The 13,200-nt window shown below is 38.8% G+C and overlaps 1 protein-coding gene across 1 annotated transcript; it reads right to left on the minus strand.

Moving 5' to 3' along the window:
- Nucleotides 1–555: 555 nt before the first annotated feature.
- nup107 (nucleoporin 107) lies at nt 556–11,932 on the minus strand. The gene is made up of 26 exons (XM_084408156.1): nt 11,799–11,932; nt 11,165–11,250; nt 10,524–10,616; nt 9,912–10,021; nt 9,674–9,803; nt 9,483–9,586; nt 9,214–9,341; nt 8,659–8,707; nt 8,245–8,316; nt 8,069–8,157; nt 7,793–7,985; nt 6,341–6,431; nt 5,127–5,206; nt 4,554–4,613; nt 4,333–4,478; nt 4,198–4,246; nt 4,036–4,105; nt 3,832–3,947; nt 3,528–3,717; nt 2,584–2,696; nt 2,393–2,495; nt 1,893–2,053; nt 1,441–1,566; nt 1,230–1,343; nt 936–1,103; nt 556–763 (listed from the first exon to the last, which is right to left on the minus strand). Exons 1-26 carry the CDS (start codon nt 11,804–11,806, stop codon nt 656–658), a joined length of 2,757 nt encoding a protein of 918 aa, XP_084264282.1. The 5' UTR covers nt 11,807–11,932; the 3' UTR covers nt 556–655.
- Nucleotides 11,933–13,200: the final 1,268 nt, after the last annotated feature.

Genomic DNA, 13,200 nt, shown 5'->3' on the forward strand with positions numbered 1-13,200 from the left:
TTATAATTAGAACTAACGATGCCCGAATCGCAAATAAATCATTTTACCGGTTCGGATTCGGAACCGGCGAATTTAAAGGAACCGGCGGTTCCTTTCAATTAATCGGTCTGAATCGGTTCAGTCTGAATGACTCGGACAGCTCACTGACGTTCTGAATCGTTTGGAGCGGTTTCTTAGTTTAGACTAGTTTAGATTAGATGGTCAAAGTTTTTACTAAGACCTCGCTAAATTTAGAGTATAGAAAACAAAATATCAATTCAAATGCAGTGAAGTTTTTATCTACAAGTACGCATTGAAATCCAATTTGCAAAATTATATAAAATTTGACATTGGAATGTTAAAAGCTTAAACAAAAAGAAATGATAAATGGAAATAAAGATACAAATATATCAAAAAGCTCTTAAAAGCCAAATAGCACAGCACTGGATTGAAAACATACCAAGCTGTTTCTCTAAGACGATGAACTAACCATAAACCTGTTACTGTAGTGTACATTTTTTTTTTTTTTTTAAATACTTAAAAAATCCAGTGTGACTCATAACAAAATACATCTGCTGCTAAACAATCAAGCAATCTTTATTCAAATACAAAATTACAAAGCTCAATTTTTTCCCCAAACAGGACTGAGGACATAAACAGCATGAGAAAACAGTGTCTAGGGCTGAATCTCATATCCAAGTGGATCCAGGCCTTTATCCAGCAGGAGTAGAGAGGATTCCCTCATCTTCTGGAGAAACTTCTGTAGCTCCTCTTTAGAGAAAACCTGACAGAGAAAGAAAGAGTTCATCACATAAACAGCTTCACTTCAAAACAACACTATTTACTTTCACTACTTATGGTCATTTAAAAAGACATTAAATCAATATTATCATATTGTCAAAACACTTTTCATGTCTACATTCACAATCATTCTGTAAAAGGTTTTGATGCCACACCTCATATAGTCTGTGTTGGTCAGATGCGATGATGTCAGCCAGACGCAGACTCTCCTGGTGGCGTTCAGTGCGTTGCAGTACGGTTAACAGAAGGAACGACATCATGGGCAGACACAAACGCCGCAGCAGAGCCATTTGATGAGTTCGCTCAGAGTCTTCCTCTGCTTCCTGCAAAAACACACATTCAGCAAATCCTGAACATCCAACAATCTATACATTTAAGGTTATAAATGACCTCTGACCTGGCAGTTGTAATGTTCATCAAACCTGTAAATTAAAAGAGAACCTCCTCACCTCTCTGACATCCACCATCCATCCTCCATCTACAAACAGCAGAACATTATAGATCCTCTCCTTCACGTCCTCCGTCAGCGCTCCCAGACGCCCCTGCCAGTTCTCATACTCCATCTGGAGGAAGTGAAAAAGAAAACCCATTAAAGATCAAAGTTAGAAGTGTTCACCACGGAATAGCAGTCAGCACTGTGCGCGTATATCCTGTTCTGACCTTATACTCTGCTTCTTTCATCTCATGGGCCACCTTCTCTGTAAACTTTGCTTGAGCAGGTGCTGTGGGTTTCACCGGAGGGCAGTTCATGTGCTTGAACCACTCATTAAATGCATCATGAGCTTCCTGCGGGGGTGGGAATAATTAAGATATTTAAAAAATGTTTTTGATGTCCCTTAAGGCCGTATTCATTTGATCAAAAATACAGTAAAAACAGTAATATTGCGAAATATTATTACAAATTAAAAGAACTGTTTGCTATTTTAATATATTTTTAATGTAATTTATTCCTGTGATGACAAAGCTGAATTTTCAGCAGCCATTATTCCAGTCTTCAGTGTCATCATAAAAGATTTCTTTCAAAAATATAACTATTCCAAACTAATAAACTGTATTTTATGTTCATTACAGGGACAGACAAATCAGCGTTGCACAAAGATGCTGCTTCTCACCAGATAGGCACGGATGCACAGATGCTCTCGAATAGCATTCTCCTCCTCGGCAGGAAGGGGCGTGTCCATGCCCTGCTCCTCCCACTGTCGGTAGATCTCCCGCATGGAATCTTCCGGCACTTTGGCAAAGACCATCTTAGCTGCATCGTGCTTCTTAGAAGCTACCCCATTAGATGTGAATAAATAAAAGACAATGCTGTGAATCAAACCAAACAGACCAAAACTAAGACTAAACTAAGCTATAAACCAATTTAAATTATAGTGGAATAAACTAATGTATTTTCCGGAAAATAAGTCGCACCTGAATATAAGTTGCATAGGGTCAAAATTGTATTGTTGAAAATTATTAAATAAGCATAAATTATAGTGGCTTTCAACAATACATTTTATAAACGAAAATCAATTATAAAATCAAAATATAAAATCCATTACAGAATATAAAATTATCAATTACACCTCAATTACACCTTAATACAATAATTTAGCTGTAAAGGCCTCACCTAAGAACTTCCTCATGATGGCATTGCTCTGTTTAAGGGCTTCAGCTCGCTGGGCAGGATCAAACACCAGCCAGTCAATGACATCAATCTTCTGCCGATCCTCCTGTGGGAACAGATGAAGAGTTTTGAGTTTATTCTATTGGTAATTGGATATAGTTTTATCAATTAAAACAGTAACGGTTCATTTGTACCACAGTAGTTGCCGTATCCAGGGCAGGGGTCAAGTCATGGTGGGCAAACTCATCTGTGTCTCTCTCTCTGATGGTCTCTACTACTGTTTTTGTGATCGATGGCACGTCCAAACCTAAACACCACAAGGCATAAACATAATTTGTAATAAGCAAGTAATGTACAGTGAAGGCCCTGATATACGTCAAGCGAACTCGAAGAACGAACTGGTGTGATGTCATTTCGAACAAAATCAGGCCAAAACGAAGTTAATTTAAAGATAATTTCGGGAGTTTGAAACAGCTTGTCAAAGCCGACCTTGCGGAAAAGTTTGGCAAACACCTCTGAACTATCATTGATCCGTGGTGATGATGTAATAGGTAGGTGTGGCTCTGAGACTCCGACTTCTTTGACGTGGAAAATTTCCTCTTTTGAGTCCGTCGAGGTCAGATGTCCGCGAGTGAAATACACTGGAGAGCTGCTTTATAGTAGAAATTAAAGTGTAATTCGAATAAAAAGCAATACTGATACTGTTTTTCATATTTAATACTGTAAAGCTGTTTGGTTTACAGCGATCTATTGTATGAAGTGCTATATACATAAACGTGACGTGACTTTACTTGACTGGAGTGCCGAATTGCAGAGCTCGTGCAAACATCCACATCGCAATGATCAGATGTTCAACTGTCGTTTTCTCACTGCTGTCATTTTTGTGTGTTTATTTTGTTATCGAGAGGAAAGTGTGCAGCACATATTTACATATTCATCTAAACTGCTCTCTCAGCAGCGTGGGCGGCGTCAGGATGTTCTCTAACAGTATATCGCTACAAACTTCTTTTTACCCCTAAACGTAGGACGAAAAATAACTTAGCTGTGATTATATCGGGGCCTTGATTATGTCATTATCGCAAAAAAAAACAAAAAAACAACACACGTTTCACCGTGATGCAAGACTCTTTGACCTCACCTGCTTGAGTTGCCAGGTCCAGACAGTGTTTGCGCTGCTCAGTCTCGGTGACTTCCTCCAGGAACTGAGCGTATTGTGACACGGCCGAGTCAGAAGGAAGGTTACTGACGTAGAACGCAATGAGATCCACCTGCTTCTCCTTCACTAACAGAGAGATGTAGGCCTTCAGGGTATCTACACACACCTCCTCCTGACAAAGACAGATCAAACCAATGAGTTTAAATCAAACATTTGAACATTTTCTAGCTACAAAACATCTGCTAGCAATACGATCTAAAACTATACACGTATGTGTGCGACGTACCTTAAGCTGCATGCCCAAACTACGATAAAACAGGACTAAATGTGACATGAAGCGCAAGAGATGAGCTGGCAAAGATGTACTTCTTCCCAACCAATCACTGAACTCCTCCAGAAGACCTTTCAACACAAGGTCAGATAATACTGTTATTTTTCCTTTGAAAAAGTAAAACTAAGATCCCTCTAAATATTTGTCCTCAAAGCGTACCATCAAGATCTCCAAGAATGACAAACTTCTGAATCACATGGTAATGCTCCTTGGTTGCATCCAGAACCCTCTGTCAATATAAAAAAATTGTGCAAGATCAGAAAAGAAACATTTCAATATGTTTAGTCTGTTACGGATGAAACCTCATTCATTCATCCTCACTTTGGATTCTGTTGCTTGAAGCTCTTCAAAGACTTTCTCCAAAGTCCAACTGAAAAAAGGCCACATGATAGAATCAATCAATTAAAAGGACATGAATTGATTATGATGTACATTAGAACGTGTTTAAAGTCGTACTTGGTCTCCAGGAACTCTCTGGGCAGCTCTTCCAGCTCCTCACTGCCAAGACCAGAAGAACAGATCTCCTGCTCTACCAGAGTGTCCACCATCACTCGGAAATACGCCCAGACCGTGTCCTCCCACGACTCGCACACAGGTAACAGCTGCAGGACACATTCAAATAATGACTAAAACCAAGAGGAAAGAAATAGTGTAAAAATGGATGGACGACTATGTACCTGTTTGAGGTTTCCACTCAGTGCAGCGTAGATGGCTCTTTCATATCTGTTGAACTGCTCCTGAAAAGGCAAAACAAAAGTAGAATCTAAATCAGAACGACAAACAAAATTACTGAGACATTCACAGAAGAGGTCTATTAAATTTATAGACATCTCACCTAATTTAATTATCAATTTTTAATTGGTGAGACTTTTATCCAGACAGAGCAAAGGTTTTCAAACTTTTTAAAGCAAAGAACCCCTAAATATGATGTTTCTACTGTATAGTATACACAGTAGTAGGCAGCTACTGTATATATTTTCATATATAAAAATATATTTATACTGTATGAGAATAATTAAGAGAATAAGAAAAAATAATTGTGTCTTTTTAATTAAAATCAAATATATTTGTACAGCCCTTTTCACAATAAATATGCTTTCGAAACAGTTTTAATGTGTTACAAAATATCTGTTAACATTGACAGCCCTAAAAAACATTTGCTATATTTAGTCGTTTTTTTCCCCATCTCAAACTGACACTACTGACACTCTTGCACCCCCTTGTAGACCCCTGATCTAGAGTTTCCTCACCTCCTCTGCCATTCTCCAACAGCAAACCTTCCACACACTCCGATGAGGATTCCCCTCCACTGGCCGAAGCTCTCCACCTCCTGAACACACACACACACACACACACACACAAATCAACAGGGTTCACTCCACCTGACCAATGAATGTCCATGTCTCGATTGTGATCAATGGATTTATAAAATTTTTAAAGAGAGTGCATTCACGCAAGTATTTCTAGATAATTCAACGTTACAAAATATATACGTTTATATTATAGTAATTACCATGCCTGATTATGGACTGTTTTACAAAATTGTAATTTCCATGACAATTGCAGGGTGTCTAACACCGCACAAATTCACTCTCTTAACACTCTCTTAACACTGAGAATTAGAAGAATTGTAATGTGACGATCGGGTGCAAATATCTAAATCGGAGAAAATCATAGGTTCGAGTGGGTGGGTGAATGATTTATATTAACAGCGAATTTGCTTGACGTTAGAACTGATCCGCACATCTCTAATTGACAGCTGTTGCCAGTCATGAGTCATGACTCACGTGAGCCACCTACTGGTTCATGTGCAATCATTCTCCTAAATATTGCTTTTTACTTGACTATTTACATATGTGACCTTTAAGGAATCCAAAAGTAATCAGATTACATTACTTTTATACTGTTGTGCTTGAATTATGTTACGTTATTTGGCTAAAAGCCGCTTGCTAGCAACTGTTTTCTTTATTGAAGCACTGCGTTTAGTGAGCTACCAAAATATTTCAACAAAAAACTCAATATTTTGAGTCCAATTATTTGCTTATGTTCGGAGCAGCTATTTAAGATGGATAATGTACATCAAGCCGGTTGTTATTGCAAAATAAACCCCTTTAGGGGTTAAATCCCTCCACGTCAGGGTCCTGATCACCCTGTCGAGGTTTATTCTGCGATAACAACAGGCTGGACGTACATTATCCCTTACTTATCATATAAAGCAATCATGATTGAAATACTTGTATTTTCAATGGAGTGACAGAAATTTCTCAGGTTTTATTATAAATGTCTTCATTTGTGTTTTGAAGATTAATGAAAGTCTTATGGATTCTATGGGTTTGGAACGACATGAATGTGAGTAAATGATGACAGACAGTTCATTTTAGGATGAACTATCCCTTGAAGTCCTATGAAACATAAAAGGGTAATATGTAGTTGAATGTTGGTAAGTAGGTGCATGTGTGTTAACCTCCATTGATGTTGGGGTCATGGTACAGTTTCCAGCCTTCCAGAGTGGCAGCACGCCAGGCCTGACCACAGCGCTTACACAGCCTCTGAGCCTACACACACACACACACACACACACACACACACACACACACACACACACACACACACACACACACACACACACACACACACACACACACACACACACACACACACACACACATACACACACATACACACACACTGTCAGATCAGAATGTCCAGGCTTGTCTGCAGTCACCACAGAATATTAAATGTCAGATATTTCTCTCAAAGCTCTTAAAAAATGTATTAGTTTCTTAATATTTGTCATGTCATATATTCAGGGTGACTCAAGATAAGACCTCCTCTTGATCTGTGGCTGATATGACACTTTTCTTTGCTTATTCTGCCGTTATGCACCACTGAAATGAATCCAAAACCTAACACTGAATGCATTGGACATAAGGTGATAGTGTTTGCTTTCAGGAGAGGCAATATATTTTGATCCTTAATGCCAATTTACACACAATAACATGTGGTTACTATAGGTTTAGGTTTATGCATCGTTTTCTGTTATTACTATTAGGGCTGTGACAGTGGCAGTTTTTTACCTTTAGTAATGGACCAACCACCAGCGGTGGCGCGGCAGTTGAGAGGTGTTTTTTTTATATATATATATGGACATGTATATATGAAATCACCCGCATGTGTGAAACACAGTTTACAAATAAACTTGACGCGCCTTACCAAGCATAATAACAAGCACAAACGGTGTTAAAAAGAATTTGATGTGCAAGTATCTTTCATATAGCGTTTTTCTACTTTACCACAGTAAAGAATGCGAATATAATAGGCCTACTTTAAAGCGAAATAAAGGAAGACACATTTATAGCCCCCTGTGAAAATGCATGAGACGTGAGTGAAGATTTGGGAAAAGAAACGAGATTCCATGTCCAGTGGAATAATTAATGGAATATTGGTAAATTTGCTGATAATCGGGTGACCAGATCACAAAACAGAATACAAAGCCGACAAAGCTTAAATTTATGGGCTCACGCACAGTTCTCTCATTCGTCACGAATCCAAACGTTTGGCTGCGATGTAACATTTAAGCTAACCTATTATTTATTTTGTAAACAAAGCTTTGTGCTTCACTCCTGTCATAATATTCATGTAAAACAGCATTAGCACACAAAAAAAAAAGTGTTTTGGCGGACCACCGTCAGTGCTACTCAGCCACCGCGATGGTGCGAATGTCAAGTTTACAGGCACAGCCCTAAGTACTATATATAGGACACAGGACGATTCAAATATATAAAAATAAAGTGTTACTAAAAGTTTTTTCAGTTTTGAAACAAATGTACTGTTTGAGACCAAACCAAAAAATTTCAAATGTGTCAAACTAAAAATGACAAAACAACACAAAATCCCCATCAGACAACACACACACCTCATCAGTCATGCCAGCTCGTATGAGACTGAAGAGGTTTTTGAGCAGGCGAGAGTCGTCCTCTCGGTCCAGGTCTGCCAGTGGTCTCTTCTGTCTGATGGGAGCATCAGGATCCAGTTCTGTGACCAACGGCCTCTGTAAACCACCGCTGGACTGATTCCTCCTCAGCTTCAGGGTATGGAGAGTGTTTTCCCTACACATGAACAATCCAGCATAAATGATTTACCAGATTCAATTTTATTCTGAAATCTGAGATATCCGTTAAGTATTACTTACCAGTACACAGATTTGGCATAGTATTCAATGTTATCAGAGAAGTCTCCTATCTCATCTTTGGCTATACTCTCCAACCAATCCACCACGAGCTAAATAAACACGCACACACACCAGATACTCAGGAGTTTTTCCAACACAGAAAGCCTCAGAATGGGTGTAAATGGATGCATGCGTACCTGGCTCTGTCGCACCATACTGTCCTTTTGGAAGAACTGCTCCATTACTGCCTTCTCACTCTCACTGGGCATCTCCAGAGAAAAAACAACCACAAGTTCACATGCAGTGGCCCCCCAAAATATCAATGCTTAAATCACAATTAATGTGTGAATGTCACTGCATTGGATACAAAATATCACACCAAGTGGCATCAGCGAAAAAGTGACGCTGGTGACATAAAGGACACATTTTGGACAGTATATCATTGTTTAATCATTTAAAACCTTTAAAAAGGGCTTGTGCTATCATAAAGTTTAAAATTTTGTAATATAATGCAATGAATAAAAAATCATTTTTAAGTGTGGCTCCAAACACCTTTTGGCGCCACTGTACACATCCAGTAGGCCAGTCCAGTGAAACACACAAGCACTTACAGTTATATCCATCATGATGTCTTCTTCTAAAACTGTCTGGACTCTGTCTCTGTGTTTAAGAGAGTTATAACAATATGTAAGCAAGCAAGTAATACTTTTACTCCCATATACATTATCATTCAATAGTTTCTGGGTTGGTTCGTTTTCAATAGTTTCTAACGGTCACCAAGGTGGCATTTATTTGATAAAAAAAAACTTATTATAAATAATTATTTTCTATTTTAAAGTGTAATTTATTTCTGTAATGGCAAAGCTGAATTTTCAGCATCATTACTCCAGTCTTCAGCGTCACATGATCCTTCAGAAATCATTTGAGTATGCTGATTTGCGGCTCAAAAAACATTTCTTATTATTATTATCAATGTTGGAAACAGAAAGTTCAAAAGTACAGCATTTATTTGAAATGTTAAAAAAATTGTCAGATTATAAATGTATTTACTGCTGCCTTTGATCGATTTAATGCATCCTTGCTAAATAAAAATATTACTCAAAAAAATTAATAAAAAAAGGTACTCACGTTATCAGTAGTGTAAGTCATGTTTCAGTGTGTTGTACCTGTATAAGGAGGTGATGAGTCTCCAGGTCACCATCTCTTGCTGCAGCAACCAGGTAATGCTGACCGTCTTGGAGGATTTCTGCTGACCAGGGGCCGAACGGAGAACCAATTTCTGCAACATACTGACCTACAATACAGGTGGAGTCTCAGTAAGGAGTTTTGTTTTCAGCTTGCCATGCCAACATTTAATCTATTATAGTTTTTTCCTGATTACTGAAATTATGAATAATTTTTAAATTCCCTGTCTATGCACTTCTATGTTTTGTACCTTGTCCTGACAGAGAGCCTCGTACTCCTCTAACAGATCAAACACGGCTGTGGACGCATGACGCAAATATGACTGCAGAAATTCAGGAAACAAACTGAGAGACGCTGGGAGGAAAAAAGGGAGGGAGAGAGAGCTGTAAATCAACTTATTTAAATAAATGAATCGAAATGATGAGTTTTATGAATATTTACCAGCCTCCCCGGGATCATCTTCCTTCAGCATGAGAGCGCTCATGTTGACATCTTCAGTAAAGCTGGTGTCCACCATCCCAGACAGAGGAGACGGGTAAAGACTGTTCGTCCAATCACTGTCGTCCAAGTTCTGAAGTGTCAACAAACAAGAACCAGGCAAAAGAGTTACCACTGAAATCATACAAGCTAAATATATGAGGTCAGGATGAATAAAGGCTGTTGAATTGTGGTCACTCACCATGCTCAGACTGCCTTTGGTACGGGGTGTGTTTAAGTAGCGAGGAGTTCTGCTTCCTGTCCCGAGGATGGCCGACACATCTGGGTTCCTGAGGGCACTTCTTGGGGTGTCTGCAAATGATATAAAAAACATCTGCACATCAATACAGATCATTCTACACAAACATAACACTTGGAAGAGAACAGTAAAGAGACTTTGGGGGAAAAATAAAGCAAGATGAAAAAAATACCAACTCTTTAGAATGCCACAAGTGCACCGCAGGTCATGTGACAAGAACCAATTAATCAGCTTCACCCGTGTGTGTGCTTGAAGGATGGGGTTTTCTATTCTCCATAAATCTAGTAGCAGAGCCACTGCAAGGGATTTTCAGTGCAGTAAATCCATTTATCCTGAAAATTTCGTGTCTAGAGCGCAGCTCATGGTTCCTAAGCAATGGCAGACACCACGGAAGCACAAGCTCGTGAGCGCTTTGGAAAGAAGGAGAAAGCGGCACAGCCGGAGTTTTCCACGCTTTTTAAGACGCGACGTGAAAGTCCCCTAACATTCTATTCTGATTGGAAGCTCACAACTGTTTTACTGTGGTGCTGTATAGTGTAAACTGGGTTTACTCACATGTCTGCTTATAGAGAGATCCAGGTGTTTGGCGCAGTAGGGGTCTAGCAGGGGTAGTGCTGGTGCCAGGAGTTTCATCCTGTGCCAGTGGGACTGAACACACCGTCAAGGAAAAAAAAAACCCCTTCCTTTATGTTTAGAACCAGAGCATTTAAGTGAGCAGTCATGGCCTAATGTTAGAGAGTCAGACTGGTAACCCAAAGGTTGTGGGTTCGATTCTCAATACCATCAGGAAACGACTTGAGGTTCCCTTGAGCAGGGCACCTAACCCCCAATCGCTCCCCGGACGCCGCTGTGAACGGCTGCTCACCGCTGTGTGTGCTCACTAGTACTCACTGCTCCTATGTGTGTGTGCATTAACTTGGATGGGTTAAATGCAGAAGACAAATACAGAGCACGGGTTACACGTCACTTATAAAGGAGATATGAATAGTGCTTAACATTATGTCTATTCATTAAGTGTCTGACCATTGTACTATCATATGACAACAAAACTCCATAATGACACCATTCAATTCTTGATGTCTTCTGGCAACATTAGCAATTCTGTGAAGCTGCTTTGCATCAAAGTAGTATTGCATTCAATTACTATTATATAAAACACTTTATAAATAAATGATTTCTGGTATTTTAAAGGATACATGCAACTTTTTTGTGTGAACTTTTTCTGCGGGCAGCCCGGGTCACCTCAGTGTCCCGAACCGCTGGACTCAACCAGGTCTGATTCCTGCACAGGATAAAGACACTTTAATTACACGTAAAAGATTATAACATGTCACTATGCATAGAGTTATTGTGTTGCATTATGTCACATGCACACAAATACAGTTAAACGCAGATTTGTTTAAAACCAATCATACAAAACAGATCTAAAATGACGTCACCAAACATAATAAAACCTCAAACTTCAAGTAGAACATAATCAAATAGCGAATACAGCTAATAATTTGTTATGAAAGTGTCAAAACAAAAAACAACTACAACCACTACGTTAACTATTATTCTTTTGCTTAACGTAAAGCTTTGTGCTTCGACATGCTTTGTTTACATAAAAATAACATTACACAGGTTTACTAGTAAAAAACAATAGATAATAAAACGATACTATTTTCTTTTATGTCATGTGTGTCATGACTGTTTACAATGCAAATGACATGTGGAGTCGTTCTCACAACAATAATTAACATTGGGGCAACACACGAAGCAGATATAGTAGCCAAAATAATCAGATAACATTTACACACGGATAATGTCAGAGTAAAATGTAATATTTACCACTCCATAATGTCTTAAGTTCACGATTGCTAGCTAATGATGCTAGCGCACTTGATTTTGCGCCTTCACTTCTGAGGTTTGTTCTTCTTCTGAGCAGCGTACGTTATTGCGCTCATCACACTGCCGCCTACTGGAGCGGATGAATGAGTATTACACATTTATCACCGCCTGTCAGGTACTGCCACCTACTGGCCTCAGAAGAAATTACATGCATGGCAATGTGTCTTTCTATTTGTTCAATTAAATCACGTAATCTTTTGAAATGTATAGCCTTGTCCTGATTATATTGCATTAAGATTGGTCTCTCTTTTCAAAAATATCTTCACCCTAATCCAATCCAATTACATTAGTGGCACATGACATGTATGATGGGATTATTTTTTAATTTATAAAATACATTGAAATGTCACGTCTCATAAGTGGTATTCGGTGGCTATTTAACGGCTTCTCCGTACAAATGTCACGTAGTTATTAATGCCTCTATTAATGTCAAGTAATTATTTCTCGAATTAGTAGCCTATACTTATAAGGATGACCGGGGCTAGTTGTCACACGAACTCATTATTCAGTTGCAAGGTCAATTTCTGACACATACCTTAAAGACTTGGCTACAAAACAACCGAACAGCACTGTTACAGTATATTCCACTGACCCAATAACAACGCATGTCCGGTTCAGTTTCAAGGTTGTGAGAGGATTTTTCTGTAGAAGAAAGCAAGGACTCAAAGCAAGCCATTCAACATGACACAACAAAACAATGTCTCAAACAGACAGAATTGCGAGTTTGCAAACACAGCGCAGTTCCACCAGAATGCTGTTGTGAGATCTAAAGCAGTCTGTTTCACCATTTACATATGCACAAACCTGCAATAATGAAACATGTTAAATAATATATAGGTCTATATATATATAGGCCTAGCCTAGCCTACTTTATGCACTTAATCCCACTTTATTAATCAATGTCTTTGCCACTGACGTTCAATGATCATTCTATGATCATGGTTTGATGAACTATTCTAATTAGCAAAACATTTTTTAGACAAACATCACGTGTGTTTCTTTTTTGGTTTTATTGCTTAAGTAAGAGGCTGCATCCGAAATAGAACACTTCCATATAGTAAGTGAAAAACAGTATGTGACAAAAGAAGTATGCTATGTCCGAATTCACAGTAGGCCCTACTCATAAAAGCGTAGGCAAAAAGTACCCGGATGATCTACTTCTTCTGGCGAGATTCTGAAGTGTGCATATGATGGACACTTTACTATCCCATGAGGCCACGGGAGAGGATTTGTGAATGGCAGTGAAGCGACGCAACTGGTGCTGTAGGTCATGAGATAATGACAGCAGCAAGGCGAATGTAGTATGTCTGGATTATATTCGTACTACACACACACACACACA

Source organism: Rutilus rutilus (genome assembly GCF_951802725.1).
Source record: "Rutilus rutilus genome assembly, chromosome: 4".
NCBI lineage: Eukaryota > Metazoa > Chordata > Actinopteri > Cypriniformes > Leuciscidae > Rutilus > Rutilus rutilus.

Coding starts and splice junctions, on each gene's coding strand:
- nup107 (XM_084408156.1), bottom strand. Junction 8,158..8,244: donor GTATGGTGCGACAGAGCCAG/GTACGCATGCAT, acceptor GTGTTTATTTAG/CTCGTGGTGGATTGGTTGGA. Junction 3,948..4,035: donor CATTCTTGGAGATCTTGATG/GTACGCTTTGAG, acceptor TTGTGTTGAAAG/GTCTTCTGGAGGAGTTCAGT.